This window comes from Gopherus evgoodei, chromosome 1, assembly GCF_007399415.2.
Source record: "Gopherus evgoodei ecotype Sinaloan lineage chromosome 1, rGopEvg1_v1.p, whole genome shotgun sequence".
NCBI classification, from domain to species: Eukaryota; Metazoa; Chordata; order Testudines; family Testudinidae; genus Gopherus; species Gopherus evgoodei.
In genome coordinates, this window is record NC_044322.1 from 158,622,392 (window position 1) to 158,647,922 (window position 25,531).

A 25,531-nucleotide genomic window follows, 5' to 3' on the forward strand; every position below is an offset into this window, starting at 1 on the left:
TTCCAAGATATGGCATGTCAACTTCTAAGAAAAAGTAACTAGTATCAGTAGAGCCAGTTGAACACCTACATACTTTAGGTTCTCTATTATTAGTGATGCCAAAAATAGTGCTCAGAGCCTTTTAATTACAGCAAAGTGATACTAAGGTTTAAGATTTATCATTACAAGACTTTGAGCACTAGTTGAGAGTCCCTATCACTACTATACCATATCAAACACACATTTCAGCCCGATCCACCAACATTTCCAAATACAGAAAACAGAAGTGGGTGAGGAAAATATGCAAAGTGCTACATGTGAACCTTGAAAAACCATCAGGCTCAGATTGTAAGTTGTAATCAAAGGAGACTATACTCAACATCAACATTTTAAAGCTGTGCCAGCTTCAGCCATCCAAGCAAATGTTCAGAAAAGATAGTGTTTTGTGACAATAAGATTGCCTTTTAGCTACATGAGCAAGTTATGGGAATATCTCAGCAGGATCTGCTCCTTTAAAATTTTGACAAAATTAACAGCTCTCTAGCAACTGTAAATGAGATGTGACCATCAAGCCAATGCATCTTCAGTACAATTCAAGGTAGACCAACCTTCTGAAGATAAAAAATGGCCATATATACAGGAAGAAGAATTGTTATTTGGAGTTTTACACAGATATCCTGTTACAGGTTGTGTGTGGATTACAAAATAATAGTTTTGGGTTTTTGGCAGCTTCTCTGAAACACAGGCTTTGCTGCTTGAAAGATGTTTTTTCATATGGATACTGAACCTGGGTCTGCTCTGCTTTACACCATTTTAAGTACATTATAGTCAACAATTTATAACAGCGTAACAGAAAGAAGGTCTGAGTAGATGTTCAACCTTAATTATAGAGTCATGACTGCTGCCTCCATAATAAGGTCTATCACAGATTATGTCAGTTGTTATATTTGAAAAGGTCAAGGGGAACTTCTCCACAGGTAAAGAGACAGACTTTTAAAACATTTTTATTTCACAACGGTAACATTTAGAATGCAACACTATCAATTCCTCATGCTCTTTTCCCACAGGTGGATTATTAAAATATCATCACTTCATGTGTATGTTAAAACTGAACCCCCTATATTAGTGATCATAGCGTGCATAAGATGAGGCCTGCATTAAGTTATAGGTATTTTGTTGTGAAGGGGCACTGTTTCAGTTAGTGTGGGTACAAACAGATTGTTAGCTACAGCTCAAAAATGGCCCTTCTACAGTGTGGGGGGATGTTGCCCTGGGGTATCTGCAAACCTGCAGAGTAGACAGAATGCACCTGTGCAACCTGCCTTCAGAAAGTCACCAATGTAAGTCACACTGGTGAAGTATCTCCACGCTAGGGGCTTGTGCTGGTACAACAGCAGTACAGTTATATTGGTGCAAGCTTTCCTAATCTAAATAGGCTCTAACAGATTGTGAATCACAGAAGGCTCCTTCCATTCCCTTTTAAGCCCTCCAGTCACCCAATTACTGAGTGGTAAGGTTTAACAAGAAAGCGTGAAAAAACCCTGAAAAATCCAAATTAAGAAACGAGGTGCTGATATTTATGTAAGTATTTTGTAATTATATTAGCAAGAGCCCTGGTACTTTGCACACACTAAATTTCCATGCATACAATGGATTCGGTGTCTCGCATTTCAGGTTTCTGCAGAATTTAAGATTTAATTTAAAACAATAAAAAAGGTTTTAGCTCTTCCAGTTGCAATGAAATCCTTTCAAATATGACCCATATGACCCAATGGAGTGTTAAATGCTCATCTGCATAGCCACCTTGTTAGGGGACATACCATGGTTGTCACCCAATATAGTGCTTAATCTTGAGTGTATGCAGGCCCATAAACCTCTCCTTGGATTGTGGCAAAGTCCTGGACAGAGTAAAAACATGCTTAGTCTCCACTAAGGGTATGTCTTCGCTATCCACTGATCGATCTAGTGGGGATCAATTTACTGTGTGTAGTCTAGACGTGATAAAACGACCCCCGATCACTCTCCTGTAGACTCTTGTACTCCAGTGCTGCAAGAGTCGCAAGCAGAGTCGACGGGGGTGTGGCAGCAGTTGACTCACTGTGGTGAAGACACCACAGTAAGTCGATCTAAGTAGGTCGACTTCAGCTACGTTATTCATATAATAAGGCCTGGTATTGCTAACACAGATGGGACTGAATTCTTCCCACACTAGTTATATCAAGACATTTTGTAATAAGTTTGGGACACAGAAATATTGTAAACGGGTGCTCCCATGTACAACTGAAGTGTAGACCCTATTGAATTGTAAGGCAGAAAACATGTAACAGCTATGAATTACACCCATTCATCTCAGGGTAGGTCTATACTGCAATGGTACAGCTATGGAGCTGCACCTGTGCTGCTGTAGTGCCATAACGTAGATGCTTCTGACACTGATGGAAGGAGTTTTTTTGTTGATGCAGTTAATCCATTTCCCCGCAAGGAAGTAACCAGGTAGACAGAGGAATTATTTTGCTCACCTAGCCGCATTTACACTGGGGATTAGGTCAGCATACCTACAGCATTCAGGACACAAAGTCTTTCACAGCTGACATAGCTAGGTCGCTCTAATTTTTAAGCGTAGATTAGGCCTCAGTCTGTTGTTAACTGTAAAGTGTGTTGTCCCTTAACCTTTCCTCAGTCATCCAAATACGGTGCTTCATTTGCGAGATCAAATGCTTGTATCCATCTGGCAACCATAACTGGGTTACATGCAGTTTCAAAACATAAATTCAATGAGCAAGCTTAAAAAATTCATTCTGATTCTAGTGATATTCTGTGTTCAAAATGGGGAATCTCTCTGAAACCTGTAATATTTCTAAAGCCACAAGAAACTTAAGTGCACCCACTGTACATATGGTCCACTGAGGAAATTTAATTGTCCATGTTATAGTACTTAAAGTCTCTGTGCTCTTAAGAGCTGCTAATCATCCCCTCCATATTTGTAGAACTATATTTCAGGAAAAATGCTTCCTGTTGTAAAAGTCAATTAAAAATAATATAAAATAACGACATTGGGCATACTAATCCTCCTTAGAAAAGATGGGAGAGTACAAGACACCCTACTCCCGTCTGAGCAGCAGCATCGCTTACTCTCTCCTAATTTGGCCCTGCTGTACCATACCACGTGCCAACCCCACATCTCCATTCTCAGAGGCTCCCAACAACTCCACGTGCCTCTCACACATTCTGTGACTCCACTTCCTTTCCCTAACCCCACTGGTCCCTCAGCAGTCTGCTGCTAGTGTTGCTGCCAATCCCATATGCCAGCCCTACTACCTTCATTCACTAATATCGATGCCGCGTGCTTGCCTCAGCCGCTCTGACCCTTACCCCAGTCATGTGCGTCTCCTACGCTCACCGCAGCTCTGCAAAGTTGCCAATGCCCCCACTACTCGTCTCCCCTACCCACCTGGGGTTGCCTGCCCCAGCACCACGTGCCTGTCCCACCACCGCCGCACAGCACCACACGCTCTCCCAGTCTTTACCCGCTGGGCTCTGGGTCCTGAGGCTGATGTAGCCGCGCAGCTTCTTCACCGCCCGGTCCCGGCTCCGCTTCTCGTTGGCGGCCAGTCTCTGCGCAAACTGGATTTCGGGCGGCTGCACAGCAGCGGCAGGCGCCATGGTCCCTGCTCCACCATCCCCCTTCGCTCCCCCTCCCTCTGCTGGGTAGAAGACGTCCCTGCCGCCGGCCCGCGGGAACCGGCTGACGCGTTCCATCGAACGCCCGCTGATTGCGTCACAATCGCTTTCTGTCGCAAAAGTTCTAGGTCTCTCCGGGGAGGGTTCTGCTCTTAAAGGGCTAGTAGTCACTTGGAAAGGTGCTTCCTCCTGCTGGGAAAACGTGCCGGTTGCAGTTTGTGCCGCTACGCACTACTTACATTTTAATGATCCCCTCCAAATGGCTTCCATAGTAGCGGTGCCCAAAGTCCCCTCGCACTTTTGCTGGACACAGATGCTTTTCAGAATATAAAGCGCTATCTCGTCCCCGCGGCCACTGAGCACTGTGTTGCTTGAAACTAGATTAGGAGATAGGGTAACCAAGTGTCCCGATTTTATAGGGACAGTGCTGATTTTGGGGTCTTTTTATTATATAGGCTCCTATTACCCCTAACCCCTGTCCTGATTTTTCACATTTACTATCTGGTCACCCTATTAGGAAAAACAGCTTCAGTGATTAATAAACATGGACTGAAAAATCCAGGCAAACAAACCCCACAAGAGAAAAGTGAATGAGTTCAGGTTTTTGACAGAAATCTGAAAGCCCCTCTTTAACAAAAAGCATTCCCCTACAATTCTAATGTTTATTTCAAACATACTAGTTATCTCTTTGCTTTGTATCAACTGCTCTGACCAGCACTGTCAACTCTCATTAAGGTACACAAGTATTATTATTTCTATTTTATAAATGGGAATGTGAGGCAACAAGCAACGTAGGTCATTGCTACAAATGGATCTATACAGGTGAGTCATGCCTTCCTGTCTCCAACTATTGGAGTGGGCATCACCCACACAGAATAATTTTCATGGTCAGGAGGGCCTTGAATTACAGAAAGTCAAGTAAGAAGTCTGTGGTAGGAACTCAAGCTGAATTTAGATCCCCTGAACACCAGTGCAGTGCTTTAATCACAAGACCATGCTTTCTACTTTGCAACTACATGGTGTTTTTTAACTTCAAAATGTTATATGGAAAACAGAGTCCGTATATGCAGTTATAATGCCAAATCAAGGAGACACTGACTGGATCTGTTCTTCTATTCTCATAAAATACTGCAATATATTATCAGTCCACAGAATCCAAAACACCCAGGCCCAATGGGAGTTAGGCACCTAAATACCTCTGAGGATCTGGACCAGAGTTCATAATTTGTTACAATGGAGACGTTTGCTTGCAAAAACAGAGACAGGACACTTGACATGCTAATTTTTCTACATTCTTTCAACAGCACATACTTCTGACTTTTTCTTTCAGATTACTTATTTTTCTAATCTTCCAGATATCATGCCATACACCTTATGCAAGTAAAATGTCTGCAAAATGCTTTGAATATTTACCTTAAGTAGTTAATTTATTTGGAGGAGCTAGATCAGTTCTGGAAGTTACTCTGCTCAAAAATGACTCTTGCCACGTGAAAGCCAATAATGAGTTTTTTATTTATTCATTCAGGGACTTCATCTTGCAATAAATTCTGTGTGGCTGGACCTAGCTACAGGATTGGGGCCCAGGATTGGGGCCCAGCTGAATTCTGACTTTTATCCAGAGCTTGTGACTACCTTTTACTTTAAGGCACACAATCAATTTTAAATTCACACTTCTGTTTGAAACTGTTTATATATACTATAGTTACAAGTAATATCTAAGATTACTAGAAATGACAGATGAATGAACATTTTTTTTCAGCTTGCTTACTTTGTGCATTTGACAACACTTAGGGCTCCATCCTACAAGTTGTTCCACAGGGTCAGATCCCTGTGCCCATGTGGTTCCCATGGAGACCAGTGGAACTCCATGCAGACACAAGAGGCCAGCTATGTAAAATAAAAAGAGGAGGAGAGCCTTGTTTCCCTGTTTTCTGTGTAAATTTTTCACAAATAACAGGAAAGAGAAAAGTGTTGTAATTATATTTTTTAAAGGTATAATGGTGATCTGGCGAATTATAGACCAATAAGACTTACATCTATACCTGGAAAATTATTTGAAACAATGATTAAAAAACAAACAAAACACCTGGAAGGTCATGGTATGATGATAGGGTCTAACCAGCATGGTTTCTACACAGGAAAGTAATGTCTCACTAATCTCTTACAGTTCTTTGAACACATCAGTAAAGCAGTGGATAAAAGAGAACCAGATGACAATTTATTTAGATGTCCAAACAGGTCTTTGACAAAGTCACACACAAAAGACTATAAGAAGCTAATCAGTCACGGGATAAGAGGCAAAGCATTGTAATGGATCAAAAATTGGCTAGGAGAAAGTAAGCAAAGAGTAGGATTAGTTTGTTTTCCTTAGCGTAAAAAGTTAACAGGGTGCCTCAAAATTCCAGAGTAGGCTCTTTAGTATTAAACAATGGTCTGGAAATAGTGGTGAGAAGTGACATGTAAAAGTTGCAATGACTAAGTTATTTAGGTTAGTCAGGAACAGAGAGGACTGTGATGAACTTCAGAGAGACATCAACAAGCTAGGCAAATAGGCAACAAAATGGTGAATAAAATTCAGTATTGATAAATGCAAGTAATATATACTGAAGAGAAAATTTATTTTATACATTGTATAGAGTCTAGATTAACTCTCTCAACCCAGGACAAGGACCTGGGAATCACTACGAATAGTGTGATGAAGTCCTTGGCTCAATGTGCTGCAACATTTAAAAAAAACCCAAAATGTTAGACTACATAAGGAATGGGATAGTGACTAACAGATTATAATGCCTTCATATCAATCAAAGTAGTGTGATCTCATCTAGAGTATTGTATGCAGTATGTGTTACCCCATCTCATAGAGGATATTGTAGAACTAGAGGGGTGTTCAGAAAATGATGAGAATAACTGGAGACATGGAAAAATTCTCATGTGAAGAGAGATTTAAAAGATTGGGATTTTTTATTTTAAAAAAAAGGAGACAAGAGGGGACATAATAAAAGTATATAAAATATTGACGTTAAACAAGGCCCAAGACAACAAGGAGTTTGGTGGCACCTTCAAGACTAACAGATTTATTGGGGCATAAACTTTCATGGGTAAAAAACCCACTTCTTTGTTGCATCTGAAGAAGTGGGTGCTTTACCCACAAAAGTTGATGCCCAAATAAATCTGTTAGTCTTTAAGATGCCACTGAACACCTTGTTCTTAAGTACAAAGGAACATCCAATTAAGTTTAGAAGTGGGAAATTCAAAAAAACTATAAAGGGAAATACTTTCCCACAGAGTATATAATTAGGCTCTGGATCTCATTGCTACAGGGTCTTTGAGGCCAAGAACTTAGTAAAATTAAAAAAAGAGATTGATGGACAATTATATCAAGAATATGGTAAACATTTTGAAAATAATATTAAAAAGTTGATGTTTCAAGGTTTAAACCAATTTTTTACCTACTAGAGCCTAGGATGAGCACTAATGTGGGACAGAGCAGGTTATCCCACATGTGCCTACTGCAGGTATCAGGGGGTAGCCATGTTAGTCTGGATCTGTAAAAGCAGCAAAGAATCCTGTGGCACCTTATAGACTAACAGACGTTTAGGAGCATGAGCTTTAGTGGCTGAATACCCACTTCATCAGATGCAAGCGCTCTTACATTTTGCTCTGAAGCATCCTGTGCTGTCAGGTGTCAGAGACAATACTGGACTAGCAGGCCCAGAGACCTGATTCAGTATGGCACTGGTACTCCCTGTTACCACTACAAAACTGATTTTTCCTCCCTTGGTATTCTACTCTTGAGAATAGCCCACTTCCACTTAATTGAATGTTTTTGGTAGCACTGGCCCCTCACTTGGTAAGGCAGAGAGAGAGAGAATGTGTGTGTTTGTGCGTGCGCGTGTGCACATCTCATGAAGTGGCCTTTAGCCCATGGGAGCTTATGCTCAAATAAATTTGTTAGTCTCTAAGGTGCCCCAAGGACTCCTTGTTGTTTTTACTGATACAGATTAACATAGCTACCACTCTGAAACCGGACATCAAACAGCTCCACTTTGCAGAAAATCCAAGTTGCCTGATTCCATTCCTCTTCCCATTGACTTTACTTATTGTTAATAGCTAAACGCCCACTCGCCTCTTTGTTCCTTTGGCACTGAAAAATTCATATGCATCAGTAGCCACCTAAACCATAAAACAGCCCCTAGCACCCGTCATCTCTATCCACCCAGCATCAGTGCCCTTTCCCAGCCCAAGCACAACGGGCACTAGCAATAGGGCAGATCCTTATACCAACCCTCCAAACGCTCCCCCTGGGTTGGCCAGCGTGGCCCACCGTCTGCTCCCCTCCCATCCTCCGCTACCGAGCTAGCCCAGGCACGAACGGGGGCGCCCCCCCACAGCTCAGGCAGAGGCGCCCCGCCCCGCAACAACGAAGAGGCTGCCCCTCCCCCAGCGGGCCGGGCGCCTACTGCCAGCGCTTCCACGCAAGCCCAGAACCTGATAGGCTCCACCGTCGCCTACGTCAGACTGAGAGGGCAGGGCGTTCAGGGGAGTCACGTGGCGCGGAGACGCGTGGCTGGTGACGGCGCTGCAGAGCTCCTCGCGCTGCGCGTCAGAGAGCGAGGCCGGCGCTATGAAGCGGAGCGCGCGCCCCGCAGGGGATGGGCAGGTAGAGCGGGTGGCGCCACCTGGCTGCCCGCGCGGCCCCCCGTCAGCGCCGCCGCCGCCCTCCCCGCCGCGCAAACCCTGGGGAGGTGGCAGCGCAGGGCCCGGCGGGAGGCGGGGTGTGTCCCCAGGTGTAGGTGGGGGGTGGGGAGCAGCGCCCTGACCCGGGCTGTGCAGGGAGGCCCAGGGGCGCTGAGAGAAACGCTGGGTGAACTATCTCCCCAGGGAGAGGTGGCCTTACTGCCTAGGGGTGGAGATGGCTTTAAGGTGTAGAGAAATATGTTGCGGGGTGGTTCTTGCACATGGGATTTGATCTTACACAGACCTGAAGAACAGCTGTAAGCTTGAAAGTTTGTCTCTCTTGCCAAAAGAAGTTGGTCCATTAAATGATATTACCTCACCCTCCTTGTGTCTCTACTTAATTTATGAAGCAGCCATTGCTGCATAGCATCTGAGCACCGAAAGGTACCTTTGTGTGTTAGAGCAATAGTAACCACTTTTTACAGATGGGGAACTGAGACACACAGTTAAATGATCTGGCCACTATTGCACAGGGAACTTTGTGGCAGTGTCAGGAATTGATCCCCACAGGTCTTCTGCGTTTGGGGCCTTAATCACAACACCATCCTTTCCTTGGCAAAATAGTCTGTATGTAGTTACTTTCTTTTAAAAAAATATTACAAGATGTGGGAGGTTTGAAAATACTTCTGAGTGGAGAAAAGAAAATTGAACTTGGCTGTTGTAACTGTCATGTTGTATGAGATGAACTGTATTTAGTGAGAGAACCGTAAATTAGAATTTTCTCAATTTAACAGCTCAATCCAAATGTTCCAGTAACAGGCTTTTTAAATTTAGTGTTCAATATGAATATATCCATCTTTGATACCAATTCCAAATTGCTTTCCATTTTTCTTAAAACTACTGATTTGCTGTTTCATCCTTTGTTTGATTACTTATCTACCCAGTCCACTGGTTGGTCACACTGTTCATCTAAAGTCTTGCTGCCCCATTTATCTTCCCAACCCTCTGAGTCCTTTGAGATTTAATTCATTTTAATATTATTTATTATTTGTAATATAGGAGCACTTAGAGACCCCAATGTTGTTGAAGGGCACTGTACAAACATATGATAAAGGCTTACAGTCTATGTAAAGAATATTACTTTAATATTTTTATTTTCACTCTCTTGCCTGAACCAGAAGGATTTTGTTAAATGCAAGACAGCACAGGTGTGTTTTTGAAGTGCGGGTGGTGGTCAGGGGGAACTCCAAAAGAAGCAAACAAAATGAGAAGTAAAAATGAAGGGAAGCATAGAAAAAGAGAGAAGAGAAAGAGGAGGAAGCAAGCAACCAAGAAGGGAGAGGAAATACTAGAAAAAGTTGTGGGAGAAATACAAATACCATAGGTGTTGTCCTGATAGTATAGTGACAATGCATACTTGGAATGACCCTCACTCTCATCCAGCTGGCAGTGGGAATGTTGCAGAAGCAGCTTAGCACTATAGGGAAAAGGCTGCATGTATAGTTCTTTATCAACCCCTTGTGGCTGACTGAAGGAAGTATGTATGCAGTGTTGTAGTCATGCTGGTCCCAGGATATTAGAGACAAGGTGGGTGAGGTAATATCTTTTATTGCACCAACTTCTGTTGGTGAGAGAGAAAAGTTTTTGAGCTTAAACAGAGCTGTTCTTCAGAAGGAAGTTTGACAGGTTTGAGGGGGAACTGTTTTCATTAGAGGTTTCTTGCCAGCATGGTAGTTGCTGGCTTATTTTAAACAACTGACCAGTGTGGGCACACAGCTGTTAGGGCAGGTGGATTTGCAAGGCATGAGGTGATAATCAGTTGCCTATGTATTAGCAAATTTTTCAGGGTTACTATCTGAACATCTCTGACTAGTTTTGGAGGGGTTTTAATAGTGTACACATCAAATAAAGATTGGGGGATTTCAACATATTTCTAGTTTTGTGTCCTTTTTGGTAGGTGAGGTAGTCCCCATAATGCAAGGTACGTGGAGAGGGAGAAGGGGGGGAAATTAAGGTTCCTGGAAGGATGTTCCCTCCTGTCCCCCCCTAAAAAGAGCAGAATTTAAATAAAAAGGGGAAATAAGAGGGGAGAGAGAGACAACAAGAGAGACTTGTGGAAATGGACAGGATTGTAAGTAAAAAATTAGACACATATAATACAAAGTCATCAGAGTAGAAGAGAGTAAGAAATATGTTGCTTCATTCTAGGGAGAAAAGAAATTGTGGGTTTTTTAAGCACCCAGTCTAGTTGTTGGATGTAACATAAATATTATAATTGGATTGATGGTTGAAATAGCAAAATATCACTCAGAAATTTTGCAATCCTGCCTTTCCAAAGCATGATGGAGAACAGATATTTCAAACAAAGAAAACTGAATCTCTTAGTGATAACTCTTGAATGTACAGCAGAGTTTTCAAGACAGTGCAATGTGCACCTTCACCTCTGAAATTAGAGTTGAGTCCGCAGTTTATTTTGGAATTGATTTTTTTTTAAATCACAGGTTTTTTTTAAACCAGAGCTAATTTTCTCAGGCTGCAGAGTAGAAATGAATGCTATAGTAATAGTTAGGTACAAGAAGAGGAATTACATGACTCTTACTGGCCTTAACTCAGAATTTAATTGCTTCTGTGTGTTTTTGGTTCATCATGAATGTTAATTTAAGTTTTTTTAATATTTAATTGATCTTTTCTGGTGAACAGAAATATTTCCAGTAGATGAGCTATTATAGCAACATGGTTGAGGGGTGGTTCAGAAAACTTTTGAGTTCATTTAAAACTATGAAAGGTACAGCATAAGCCTTAGGACATTCTAAAGACAGTAGTTCAGCATGTGTATGACACTTGCTATTTTCAAAGTCCCATGCTTTAAAAGACCACCAGATAACATTTCCTTTCAAAATAAAATTCTATACTTCTGATCTGAACAGATATTGAACGGAGGGAGATGCATTTGTGGGAGTGAAAGAAGGAAGTGTAACTAGAATGCAAATTAGAGAACATTGCAGAGTAACAAAGAGATCTGTGGTCTGTTCCATGTTTCAGAAGGCTGAGACCAAAGAGGAATTTGTTAAAGTCAGAAAGAGAGATTTGGAGAGACTGACAACTGAAGTGATGCAGTTACGAGACTTCCTACCTAGAATACTGAATGGAGATATCTTGGAGAGCTTCCAGAAACTGGATGTTATTGAAACAAGTGAGTTGCACCACATTAGCAGCAATCATAAATACTTCAAACACTGTTTAGAACAAACAGCCCAGTTTGTACAAATGGCTATAGATTTTTGTTGACATATTCTGCTTAAATATTGTGTTAAAGGATAACCCCGGTGTTTTTCACAATTTCAGAATTAACTAGACATATGTCAATCAATTACATTTTTTTTAAAATTTAAATTAGTTAACTGAAGACAAAACTTGTATTGACTCATGCAAACTACCATTTTCCTATCAAAAGACAGAAAGGAAGAGAGACTGGGACAGGAAGAAACTCATTCTGCACTGAAAACCATGAGAGAAGTGCAACGGCAGATGAGGCTCCAAAGAAATTCGACCTTTTTGAACTTAAGGCATATCTATCTGCTTCCTTTCAACTTTATATCATAAACTCGTAGACTTTTTCCTGCAAAATACAGGTCTTTTGAGATGGCAGAGGGTAACCCCTTTCCTATCCAAGCTCCAATAGCTGTGGAGAAGAACTGAGGGAGACCATCAAAGAGGGCCAAATAGTAATAAAGATGGTGCTGCCAGTGGCTGTTGATGCATTGTACATGGTTTCCAGATCCGTGGTCATGGCCAGTACACCTCGTAGCGGGGTGGTTACCCGAATCCTGCCCGGAAGGGCTTAAAGCAGCCTGGGAGAGGGCTGTGGCAGAGCAATCAGGGCCCAGCTGGCCCTTCTAAGAGGGCAGTGGTCCAGAAGCAGGGGGGAGTCTCTCTCTGTCTCTAGAGAGGGATGGGCCTGGCTGCTTAGGAGCTCACAAGGTACCTAGAGTAGAGCAGGGCTGAGGGAAGGCCAGAGGAATGGGGGAGCTCTGGCCTGGAAGCCCCCCAGGCTGCAGGCCTTAATAAAGGCCCAGAAGGGCACCGGGGTTGCAGAGGGCAGCCCAAGGACAGGCAGAGGCAGCAGGTCTAACCCCCCCTTGCCTATAATGAGTGGCTTTTACACTGCAGTCTGCCCCAGTGAGCGGGGGCTAGATGGTGACTGGCAGTAGCCCACGACTGAAGCAAGGTGGGTTTAGAGGGTTGGGGGTTCCCCCTGGGTGGGGAGACCCAGAGTCTGTGGGGGTATTGCCAGGGGGCAGCACCCCAAACACAAGGGGCACCAGGTCCTGGGCCAGTGGCAGTGGGACACCAGCCTGCTGAGGGTGCTCCAAGGCTAGGAGAGCTAATTTCCTGGACAACCATCAGGAGGCGCTGCAAGGGTGAGTCACGCATCGTTACAAACCTACATGCCTCTTGGTTGCAGACATCCGGTATTCCAAAAGAAGTACAAACTTCTATAAAAGACTTGTCCTTCAAGGAGACTTCAGTAACCAGATGGATGAAGTGCTCCATTCCTTCAAAGATTCAAGAGCTCTGCTGAGGTCAGTTGTAAACTCTTCTCCAGTACCATACTATAAGCTGTTCCAATACCAGCCCCTACACAACAAAGAATACTATCCTGCCTCCATAACTGCCAAGCAGAATAACCATCTAGGAAACAGCTTATTATTCCAGAAGAGACCTGTCATCTTCCGTCATGCACCCAAATCCCTTTCAGAGGCAGCAGGTTTGATGAGAGTGTTGGGAGCCTCATCAAGAGCAATCCAGAGCTGATCATCAGAAGACGCTTTACTCCCTTCCTGGGGGGTGTGGCCAGAGATCACTGCTGACAAACGGGTGTTAAACATCATTGCCCACTGCTACCCCATCCTCTTTCATTTTTTGCACCTTACCTACCACCTTCTACTGTCCCTCTTCAGGGACCCTTCTTGCGAGTGCCTGTTACAGAAAGAAGTGGCCTCTCAGAAGCCACAGAGAAGGTGCTGCAAGAGTACAGGGGTAGAGGCATGTGCTTTTAATTCTTCCTTATTATGAAAATGAAAATTGGGTCTTCGTCCTATCCTACACCTGAGGAGACCAAACAGATACATTCACTGCCTCAGATTCAGGATTATTTCATCTCTTCAGGTTCAAGATCGGTTCGTGGTTCTCTACTCACAGGACAGACTTCCACATAGCACCATCCACCTGGCCCACAGGAAGTACCTGAGATTTACAGTGGGGCCTACTCACTAACAGTACAAAGTATTGTTATTTTGGCTCTTCACATCACCAAGAGACTTCACAAAATGCCTAACTGTGGTGATGGCAGCAGTGCACCTGAGAAAGAGGGTTATCCATATCTGTTCATGGCCAAATGATGAATTAATTGGAGGCAGCTCACAACAAGAGACATTAACAAGTTTCAGTTATATCCTCTGTCCATTTTCCAAGCTGTACTTCTGGGAAATGTCCCTGTGGCCCACCACCTCCCACAGCTCCCATTGGCCAGGAACGGCAAACCACGGCCATTGGAAACTGTGGTGGTCCGTGCCTGCAGACAGTCAACATCAGCAAAATGTCTCACGGTCCGCAATCAGATTACCCTGATGGGCCACGTATGGTCCGCAGGCCGCAGATTGCCCACCTACTAGCCAGAGAACTTACGTCAGTGTGGGACCTCAGTGTTATTCTCCTAAAACTTATGGGGTGCACTCCCCGCTTTTAGCCTGTCTCCTACTGTGCTCCATCTGCCATCTCTCAACAATCTTTTTTGGTGGCCATCAGCCAACAGAGTGAGTGAGCTTCAGGCACACATGACTGAACCCCCATATACATTGTTTCACACAGACAGTGTGGTACTGGGATCTTATGAAGATTCATACCCAAAATGGTTTCTGAGTTCCAGTTAAGTCAATCCATTAACTTACCTGTGTTCTTCCCAAAACAAAACTCAAGACAAAGGGAAGAGAAACTACACAGTCTGGATGTATTCAGAGCTCTTTGAAATTATAATGACAGGAATACATTTTTCAAAATGTCCTCTGATCAGTTTTGGCTACAGCTGGTTGTTTTATCAAAAAGTTTGTCAAACTGATTAACACAAAGTATCTTGACATGTTACCAGTTGGCTGGTGTACCTCCCCCACCAAATATTAAGGCTCACTCCGTCAGAACTCAAACGACATCTTCTGCAATTGCCTTATATTTGTCAAGCATTATTCTAAATTTGGGAGAGCAGTACTCCAATTTTGATTTGACTGACACAGCTGTTACTCCTCATTCATACCATCTGGAGAAGATACTGTTTGCGAGCCACGTACAGTAGCCCATCCTGGCTAATAGTCATTGATGGACCTATCCTCCATGAATTTATCTAGTTCTTTTTTTGAATTCTGTTATAGTCTTGGCCTTCACAAAATCCTCTGGCAAAGAGTTCCACGGGTTGACTGTGTGTTGTGTGAAAAAATACTTCCTTTTGTTTGTTTTAAACCTGCTATCTATCAATTTCATTTGGTGGCATCTAGTTCTTGTGTTATGAGAAGGAGTAAATAACACTTCCTTATTTACTTTCTACACACCAGTCATGATTTTATAGGCCTCTACTATATCTTCCCTTAGTCATCTCTTTTCCAAGCTGAAAAGTCCCAGTCTTATTAATCTCTCCTCATATGGCAGCCATTTCATACCACAGTCTTTTTTGTTGACCTTTTCTGAATCTTTTTCAATTCCAATATATATTTTTTGAGATGGAGCGACCACATCCTTACGTAGTATTCAAGATGTGGGCGAACCATGGATTTATATAGAGGCAGTATGATATTTTCTGTCTTATTACCTATCCCTTTCTTAATTATTCCCAACATTTTGTTGCTTTTTTGACTGCCGCTGCATATTGAGTGAATGTTTTCAGAGAATTATCCACAATGACTCCAAGATCTCTTTCTTGAGTGGTAACAGCTAATTTAGACCCCATCATTTTATATGTAGATGGGATTATCTTTTCCAATGTGCATTACTTTGCATTTATCAACATTGAATTTCATCTGCCATTTTGTTGCCCAGTCACCCAGTTTTGAGAGATCCTTTTGTAGCTCTTTGCAGTCTGCGTGGGACTTCACTATCTTGAATAGTTTTGTATCATCTGCAGATTTTGCCACTTCACTGTTTACCCCCTTTTCTAGATCATTTTTGAATAAGTTAAATAGGACTGGGCTCAGTATAGATCCCTGGGGGACACCATTATTTACCTCTCTCCATTCTGAAAATGGACCATTTATTCCTACCCTTTGTTTCCTATCTTTTAACCAGTTACCAATCCATGAGATGACTTTCCCTCTTATCCTATGACTGCTTACTTTGCATAAGAGCCTTTGGTGAGGGACCTTGTCAAAGGCTTTCTGAAAATCTAAGTGCACTAGATCCATTGGATCCCCCCTTATCCACATGCTTGTTGACCTCCTCAAAGAATTCTAGTAGATTGGTGAGGCATGATTTCCCTTTACTAAGACCATGTTGACTATTCCCCAACAAATTTATGTTCATCTGTGTGTCTGACAGTTTTGTTCTTTACTATAGTTTCAACCAGTTTGCCGGCCTGTAATTGCTGGGGTCGTCTCTGGAACCACTTTGTTCTTTCCCAGTGAATTGTGGACACATGAGGGGAATTGTAAGAAGGCACTGGAGGAAGTTTTTAAAATTATTTTTTTCCCTTCAGAATTTCACAGTTCATTATACAAATATAAGAGAAATTAATATTTAAAGTGATTATTCAGTTGACTAAGTGGTACTCTATATTCAGAGAGGAGACCTGGTCCTGGTCTCTCATTCTGCAGATTGCAGTGGGTGAGATAGTCTTATGAAGACAGCCCACCTAGTGATGCAGGCTAGTTTGAAGTGGCATGGGGCTAATCTCTTGATTTGTTAGCATTATAATTGTGATGGGTTGGATCACAGAAACCCCCTTGGGGCTGCCAACTGATGTGTCAAGACTACTTCTGCCCCTGCTTTCCCTGCCCGCTTCAGACTCCAGCACCCTGTCTTTTTGAGCCAGACACGCCAGTTTACTCCAACACAGACCCAGGGTCTGAACCACATGCCCCAAAGCTGCAGAGTTAACAGAGCAATTTAAGAAGTGTTCCTGTCTTTAACACTCAGATGTCCAACTCCCAATGGGGTCCAAACCCCAAATAAATCTATTTTATCCTGTATAAAGCTTATACAGGGTAAATTCATAAATTGTTCGCCCTCTATAACACTGATAGAGCAATATGCACAACTGTCCCCCCTCCCAGGTATTAATACATACTCTGGGTTAATTAATAAGTAAAAAGTGATTTTATTAAATACAGAAAGTAGGATTTAAGTGGTTCCAAGTATCAGCAGACAGAATAAAGTGAATTACTAAGCAAAATAAAATAGAACTCGTAAGTCTGTGTCTAATACAGTAAGAAAACTGAATACAGATAAAAACCTCACCCTCAGAGGAATTCCAGTAAGCTTCCTTTTACAGAATAGTCTCCTTCCAGCAATCACTCATGCCCCCTGTAGTTACTGTCCTTTGTTCCAGTTTCTTTCAGGGATCCTTGGGGGTGGAGAGGCTATCTCTTTAGCCAACTGAAGACCAAATGGAGGGGTCTCCCAGGGGTTTAAATAGACTTTTTCTTGTGAGTGGAGATCCCCTCCTTTCTCCTATGCAAAGTCCAGCTCCAAGATGGCGTTTTGGGGTCACATGGGCAAGTCACGTGTCCATACATGACTCGGTTTTTACAGGCAGCCGCCAGTGTTTACATGCTACCATGAACGTCCTCAAGTAAACTTCTTATGTGGATTGGAGGCTTCCAAGATTCATTGTCCTTTAAGTGTTTCTTGATTGGGCACTTAATTTGCACATTCCTTTCTCAAGAAGCTGACCAAATGCTAAGGCCACTTAGAAATCAAGCAAGTACACAGCCAATATGCATAACTTCGAACACAACGATACATACATACCAATAGGATGAATATATTCAGTAGAGCATAACCTTTACATGGATATGTTACATATTCCAGTTATATCATATATACATTCATAAGCATATTTCCATAAAGTCTTATGGGGTGCAACATCACAATAATAATTTGCACTTGAGTTCTATTTATTACAGCAAAGCACTTTAAATAAAATCATATTTCTAATCTGGAGATCAGTTTCTCTTATTTAACTGTTTTTCTTTTTTCTTTAAAGCAGTCATGGATCAGTTTTAGCCAGCACTATAAAGATATGCTTAGCATTTATCTAGTGTTCCACAAACATTAATACATTTGGAGTGCTTCTACTACATTTTTTAATTGTTCATATACTTCATACCCCATAGATTAAATCAACATTTACTTCTAGTTGGTGTTGGTATTTTCCTCATCTTTGCCACTAAAGTTGAGGGCAAAGACTCTAGATAATTTATGAAAATTAATAAAAAAAATAGAAAATGAATGACATTAAATATAAAGTTACTGTTCTGGGCAAAAGGGAGCTCAATTTCAGCATAGCTTACTGTGTACCCTATTGTGGTCAGGTAAGATAGATTTGATCCTTCACTGTGAATTCTCATGTATTTCCTGGTTTAAATCAAAAACTTCATGTTAATTTAATAGATTTTTTTGTAATAAGTGTTTAATAATATGACACATGGTTATAGTCCCAGTTGGCCACAAGGAGGAGGCCTGACACAACCAAATGTTAAAGCAGACTTTTCATATTGCATTTGGCAGAATCTTCATGCTTAGTATAAGGTAGCTGCTTGTAACTTCTTATTTAATTTTTTCAAATTGTTTTTTGCAGACATGGAGAAAAGAGAGCAAGAACTAGAGCAGATAAGAATGGATTGTGAACACTTCAAAGCTCGTCTGGAAACAGCCCAAGCAGATTGCATGAGGGAGAAAAAGGTACATTTGTTCACAAAAAAGTAAGCTAAGATCTGTATGCTTGAGTTTTAGTAAGAAGTGCAGGGAAATACCAGTCCAGCACTTGAATCTTGCAAGATATAATATCTCTTCTTCTTCGAGTGCTTGCTCATATCGATTCCAATTAGGTGTGCGCGCGCTGCGTGCATGTTCGCCGGAAGATTTTTACCCTAGCAACACTCGGTGGGCTGGGTCGTCCCCTGGAGTGGCGCCATTCTGGCGGTGAATATATACCCCTGACGACCCAACGGCCCTTCAGTTCCTTCTTACTGCCTGTGTTGGTCGTTGGAACAGTGGAGCGCGGCTTAGCTGATCTCCACTTTCCTAGCTACTCGTAGTTCCTTAATAATAGTTGTGTATATAGTTATAATCTCTATAGTTGTAGTTAGTTTTAGTTGTTTCTATAATATATATATAGTATATATAATTACGAGGGGTTCAGGGATTAGCCCCTTCCCCCCACCCGGTACAGGGGCTCATGCCCGGGTCACTAGGCTTCAAACCGTGCTCGGCCTGCCATAAGCCGATGCCAATGGGAGATTCCCACAACTCGTGCCTTAAGTGCCTTGGGGAATCCCATCTCTCAGATAGGTGTCAGATCTGTAAGGCCTTTAAGCCGAGGACGAAGAAAGAGCAGGATTTTCGCCTCAAACAGCTCCTGATGGAGGCAGCTCTTAGTCCAATGCCCTCGGCACCGAGCGCTGAACAATCTGTATCAGGGAGAAGCGCTCTTTCGGCTCTGGATCGGCCCGGTACCGCTAAGGCTCCTCGGCCCCGACTGTCGCCGGCATTGATGTCGGCTCGGCACCGTTCCCTGTCACCGTGGGTCAAGAAGCATCATAAGACTCCCACTGCTTCGGTGCCGCCTGCACCACAGTTGGAGCACCCGCCTAAGTTGGACCGCCCAGCACCAACACCCGCCGCGGCACCGCCAGTTTTGGCACCATCAATTCCAGTCCCGCAAGGACTGTTGAGTCCGGTGCCTGAAAGCTCCCCGGCACATGCTGTGGTCGAGCTCACTATCCTGTCCACGCCTGAGACCTTTTCCATGGCGAGGGATTTGATTGCACTGACGGAGTCTGCACTGCCTCAACCCCCAGCACCGCCGGTGCGGGTCATTCAGTCTATTGGCAAGCCTGCCCTGCTGAGGTCACCCTCCATTGGCACCGCTGAGAGGCACCGATCAAGATCTCGGTCCCACCGGCGTTCTTGGTACCGTCGCTGATCCCGGTCCCGATGCCATTTGCAGTCCCGGCACCGCTCTCCATCATGGTACCGGTCGCACTCGCGACACCGCTCAGTGTCCTGTTCGCCAACCTGGCACTCCTGGTACCAATCCAGCTCCCGGCATCGTTTCTGGCACCGCACCTCTCGCAGCCACTCCAGGCAATGAGCCTCGAAATCCCAGTCGACCTCCCGGCATCGTTATGGTCGCAGGTCCCAGTCTCGTTCACGGTACCTTTATGGCGCCTGATACCGCTCCCTGGTGCCACACCGAGAGAGATCGTCTAGAGATGTGGCCCCTTCTCAGGGTTTCTCAGCTCCTCGGCCATCTACACACACCTCAGTGTCATCTCACGTGGACAGTGCTTCCAATGCACAGGACCGTGACTCAGACATATCCAGCCGAGTCTTCCAGGAGACCCAAGGTCAAGGACAAGGGCCTCATCAGTGGTCGTTCTGGACACCTTGGGCATACCACCAAGCCCAAGGTGCGCACCCAGAAGCACCACGCTCTGTGCCATCTGAACACCGGGTGCCAGAGGCGACTGTAAGCTGCCCCCCTCCTGCGGGTACGGATGAAGCGTCTGTTCTGCCAACAGACTCTGAGGTCCCACCTGAACCTGACACCGCCCAAGAACAAGAGCCCATGCAGGACCCTCTTGTACCTGGCCTCTCCTCTTCCTCCTCTCGAGATGAGGCTGTGGCGGGGACATCCTCCTCCGGCCCTCCCCCAATTGACCTGAGGACCCATCAGGATCTTCTGAGGCGAGTGGCCCAGATCATGAATCTTCAAGTGGAGGAGGTCCCGGAGATAGAAGACCCTGTGGTGGATATTTTATCAGCTGACACCCCCACAAGAGTAGCCTTGCCTTTTATTCGTACGATTCAGGCAAACGCCGATACCTATCTGGCAATCTCCAGCCTCTATTCCGCCCACGGGCAGGGGAGTTGAGCGGAAGTACCTGGTACCCTTGAAAGGGTATGAGTATCTGTACATGGACCCTCCTCCCTGCTCCCTGGTCATGCAGTCGGTTAACGAGAGGGAGCGCCATGGCCAGCATGCTCCTGCTCCAAAATCCAAGGAGACTAGGTGCATGGACTTATTGGGCCGCAAGGTATACTCTGCTGGAGGCCTCCAGCTCAGGGTGGCGAACCAGCAAGCTCTACTTAGCCGATACAACTACAACACCTGGATGGTGGTGGGCAAATTCACGGAGCTCGTTCCTCAAGACTCCCGCCAGGAGTTTGCAGCCTTCTTGGAGGAAGGAAAGAAGGTGGCAAGAACCTCTCTTCAAGCCTCACTGGATGCGGCCGACTCAGTAGCCAGAACTCTGGCCTCAGGAGTGGCCATGAGGAGAATGTCATGGCTTTAGGTGTTAGGCCTCCCACTTGAGGGCCACGGCCTATTTTCTGAAAAGACTGACCCTAGGCTGCAGAGCCTAAAGGACAACAGGGTGATCATGCGCTCGCTGGGAATGCACACCCCAGTGACTCAGCACAGATCCTTCCGTCCTCAGCCTCAGCGCACTTACCACCTGCCTAGGCCGCGACAGGACTTCGGCAGAAGACACGGCCGGGGGAATCGCAGAAGACAGTCTGGGCCCCAAGAGGGTCAAAATCAGGGCCCCCTCAAACCACCTGTGGGACCCAAACCGAACTTTTGAAGGGACGCCCGAGGACGGTGTACCAGTTCTTTCCCAGGATCCTTTTCTGCCTTTTTACAACCACCTCTCCCATTTCCTCCCTGCGTGGGCCCAACTCACATCGGATTGTTGGGTCCTATGCACGGTAGAATGGGGATACCACCTCCAATTTATTTCGCACCCCCAGCCCCCATCCTCGTCCCTCTTCAGGGACCCCTCTCATGAGCAATTCCTCTTACAAGAGGTAGGGATGCTCCTAACCATGGGAGCTATAGAGGAGGTACCGAAAGACTCTAGGGGCAAGGGGTTTTATTCCCGCTATTTCCTAATCCCCAAAGCAAAGGGAGATCTGAGACCCATCCTAGACCTGCAAGGACTCAACAAATTCATGATAAAGTCGAAGTTCCGCATGATCCCGTCATCCCGTCCTTGGATCCCAGAGACTGGTATGCCGCCCTCGATATGAAGGACGCATATTTTCACATCGCTGTTTACCCACCACACAGACGGTACCTCCGTTTTGTGGTCAACCATCAACATTTTCAATTTACAGTCCTTCCGTTTGGCCTTTCTTCAGCCCAACGAGTATTCACAAAATGCATGGCTGTAGTCACCGCCTCCCTCCGTCGTCATCGAGTACACGTCTTCGTATATCTCAATGACTGGCTCATTCAAGGGACCTCCGAGAGACAAGTCACCCATCATGTGGGCATCATCAAGGACCTATTCAGGCAACTAGGCCTGATGATCAATATAGAAAAATACACTCTGGTTCCCACTCAGAGAATAGACTTCATTGGGGCCATCCTGGACTCCACTCTAGCCAGAGCCTGCTTACCACAGCCGCGGTTTCAGGCGATGGTATCAATTATCCAGGGCCTGCAAAACTTCCCGACAACTTTGGCTTGCACTTGTCTCGGCCTCCTAGGTCACATGGCGGCCTGCACGTTCGTGACCAAACACGCCAGACTACGCCTCCATCCCCTTCAAACTTGGCTCAACTCGGTATACCACTCGGGCAGAGACAGCATAGACATGATCCTCACGATCCTCCCGAGCATCATAAACTCCCTGAACTGGTGGCAGTCGCCCGCCCTGGTCTGCGCAGGGATGTCTTTCCACCTGCCTCAACCTTTAATGGCCCTGACCGCAGGCGCGTCATCTCTGGGTTGGGGAGCCCAGCTCGAGGATCTCCGCACTCAAGGCCTTCGGTCAGCTCAAGAACTGACCTTACACATCAATGTACGGGAGCTGAGGGCAGTCCGCCTCGTGTGCCGGGCGTTGCAAGAGCATATACAAGGCCTTTGTGTCTCAGTGTTCACAGACAGCACCATGGTCATGTTTTACATAAACAAGCAGGGCGGCGCACGTTCCTCCCCCCTTTGTCAGGAAGCCATCCAGCTCTGGGACTTTTGCATAGCCCACTCGATCGACCTGGTAGCGTCTTTTCTCCCAGGGGTTCAGAACACTCTGGCGGATCATCTCAGCAGATCCTTCCTGTCTCACGAGTGGTCGATTCGTCCGGACGTGGGGTTCTCCCCGCATAGACCTCTTTGCCTCCCGTGAGAACAGGAAATGCCATGTGTTCTGCTCCTTCCAGGGTCACTCCCCGGGCTCCCTATCAGACACATTCCTGATACCGTGGACGAGCCATCTCCTTTATGCCTTTCCACCATTCCCGCTGGTCCACAGGGTCCTGCTCAAGCTCTGCAGAGACAGAGCCCACCTGATCTTGATCACTCCAGCGTGGCCAAGGCAACACTGGTGCACCATGTTGCTCGACCTCTTGCTGGCCAACCCAATCCCCCTACCTCTTTGGCCGGATCTCATAACTCAGGACCATGGCAGACTTCACCACCCAGATCTGCAGTCTCTTCACCTTACAGCATGGTTGCTGCATGGTTAAGCCAGTCCAAGTTACGCTGCTCTGCCTTGGTACAACAAGTACTCCTGGGTAGTAGGAAACCTTCCACTAGGTTAACGTATCTGGCCAAGCAGAGGCGTTTCTCCTGCTGGTGCGAGCAGCGTAACGCTGTTCCTACCGAGGCACTGGTTCCTACCATCTTGGACTACCTCTGGTCCCTAAAACAACACGGCCTAGTGGTTTCATCAATAAAGGTGCACCTGGCGGCCATCTCTGCCTTCCACCCAGGGGAGAATGGCCGCTCGGTCTTCTCTCACCCCATGGTTTCGAGGTTCCTCAAGGGCTTGGAACGTTTATACCCACAGGTCCGCTTTCCGGCCCCAACTTGGGACCTCAACCTAGTTCTAGCCAAACTTATGGCTGCTCCCTTTGAGCCGCTGGCAACCTGCTCGCTGCTGTACCTGTCCTGGAAGACAGCATTCCTCGTAGCCATTACATCGGCAAGACGAGTCTCCAAACTTCGGGCTCTCATGGTTGACCCTCCGTATACAGTGTTTCACAAGAACAAGGTACAACTGCGACCTTATCCGGCCTTCCTCCCTAAAGTGGTATCGGCTTTCCATATCAATCAAGATATCTTCCTTCCGGTCTTCTTCCTGAAGCCACACTCATCACGCCGAGAGCAGCAGCTGCACTCCCTAGACGTCCATAGGGCTCTCGCATTTTATATCGAGCGAACAAAGCCCTTTCGTAAAACACCCCAACTCTTCGTCGCGGTAGCAGATGGAATGAAGGGCCTACCTGACTCCTCCCAGAGGATTTCATCTTGGGTGATGTCGTGCATCCGCACCTGCTATGACTAGGCTCATGTTTCGATGAGCCATCTCACCGCACATTCTACTAGGGCTCATGCTTCATCTGCCGCCTTCCTGGCTCACGTACCCATCCAGGAGATATGTCGTGCAGCTACCTGGTCCTCAGTCCACACCTTTGCGTCACATTATGCATTGGTACAACAGTCCAGAGATGACATGGCATTTGGCTCAGCACTTCTACATTCTGCGACATCTCACTCTGACCCCACCGCCTAGGTAAGGCGTGGGAGTCACCTAATTGGAATCGATATGAGCACGCACTCGAAGAAGAAAAGATAGTTACTCACCTTTGTAACTGTTGTTCTTCGAGAAGTGTTGCTCATATCCATTCCAAACCCGCCCTGCTTCCCCTCTGTCGGAGTAGCTGGCAAGAAGGAACTGAAGGGCCGTTGGGTCGGCAGGGGTATATATTCACCGCCATAGCGCCACTCCAGGGGGCGACCCAGCTGACCCACCGAGTGTTGCGAGGGTAAAAATCTTCCGGCGAACGTGCACGCGGCACGCGCACACCTAATTGGAATGGATATGAGCAACACATCTCGAAGAACAAGTTACAAAGGTGAGTAACTGTGTTTTCAAGTATATGGCTTCTGGACAACCTGGAAAACTGTTGGGCATTGAGTTCATATAGCCAAATAATATGTAAATTGTGCACCTAAAAGTTCTAGCATTAATACTTTTTGTATGAAAGATTGTTCTAGACCAGAAAGATCCATATGATAAGAATAGTAAAATGAAACACAGCTGCAGTACTAATAATTATTTAAAGCTGAAATGGGAAACAAATTGACACTTCTGTCTGAATTTCTTTACCTCTTGTTATAAATGTCTCTAAAATAACTAATTACGTATTATTCTCATAAATGGAGTTGGGGGAAAACTAAAAATGTTTGATAATTGTGTTCAGAGATCTCTCCTTTTTTTCAAACATAAAATTACACCTGAATTGGTATAATAAAGGGATTGTCTCTTGGTTATATATGTATATATTGCATAGTCCACATGAGGTTCAAAATAATTTGATTTTTTTATATTGTATGTGCCACAATTGTTGTGTGTCACAGAATGAATTTAGGACAGTTTTATCCTTTAAATATGAATTTCCTTGATTTTTTTTTTAATTGACTCATTTTGAATCTGGTTTAACACACAGCACTGCAAATCTACATAAATGTGCTCTTTGTACCAAGATTGAGAAACACACTGCTTGGGTGTTCTCAAAGCTTGTTGCAAGATCTTTTCAGCTAGTTGATATCAAGAGCTGTTTGGAGGAATTAGTCCATTAAATTTAATATAACATTTCTGTAATATGTCTGTTTCAAAAGGGAAAATACATAGAATATAATACAGGCATTGCTATGCACAAAATATTGAACGAAACCGGCCCCAGGACCGACCCTGGGGGCCCTCCGCTTGATACCGGCTGCCAGCTAGACATGGAGCCATTGATCACTACCCGTTGAGCCCGACAATCTAGCCAGCTTTCTATCCACTTTATAGTCCATTCATCCAGCCTATACTTCTTTAACTTGCCGGCAAGAATACTGTGAGAGATCATATCAAAAGCTTTGCTAAAGTCAAGGAATAACACGTCCACTGCTTTCCCCTCATCCACAGAGCCAGTT

At 44.9% G+C, this 25,531-nt stretch overlaps 2 protein-coding genes across 6 annotated transcripts in view; one reads left to right on the plus strand and one right to left on the minus strand.

Moving 5' to 3' along the window:
* Positions 1–3,761, minus strand: part of RRP1B (ribosomal RNA processing 1B) — a 35,047-nt gene extending 31,286 nt beyond the window's left edge. Inside the window, exon 1 of the mRNA XM_030576731.1 lies at positions 3,507–3,761. Within this exon, the coding sequence (XP_030432591.1) occupies positions 3,507–3,738 (232 nt within the window). The 5' untranslated portion in view covers positions 3,739–3,761. The remainder of the gene's footprint in view (positions 1–3,506) is intronic.
* Positions 3,762–8,218: 4,457 nt separating this feature from the next.
* The window catches only part of HSF2BP (heat shock transcription factor 2 binding protein), a 99,757-nt gene continuing 82,444 nt past the window's right edge, over positions 8,219–25,531 (plus strand). For all 5 annotated transcript variants that reach the window (XM_030576753.1, XM_030576762.1, XM_030576772.1 and 2 more), the window contains exons 1-3: positions 8,219–8,320; positions 11,380–11,530; positions 18,179–18,282. In XM_030576753.1, coding sequence (XP_030432613.1) covers positions 8,285–8,320; positions 11,380–11,530; positions 18,179–18,282 — 291 coding nt within the window. In that variant the 5' untranslated portion in view covers positions 8,219–8,284. The remainder of the gene's footprint in view (positions 8,321–11,379; positions 11,531–18,178; positions 18,283–25,531) is intronic.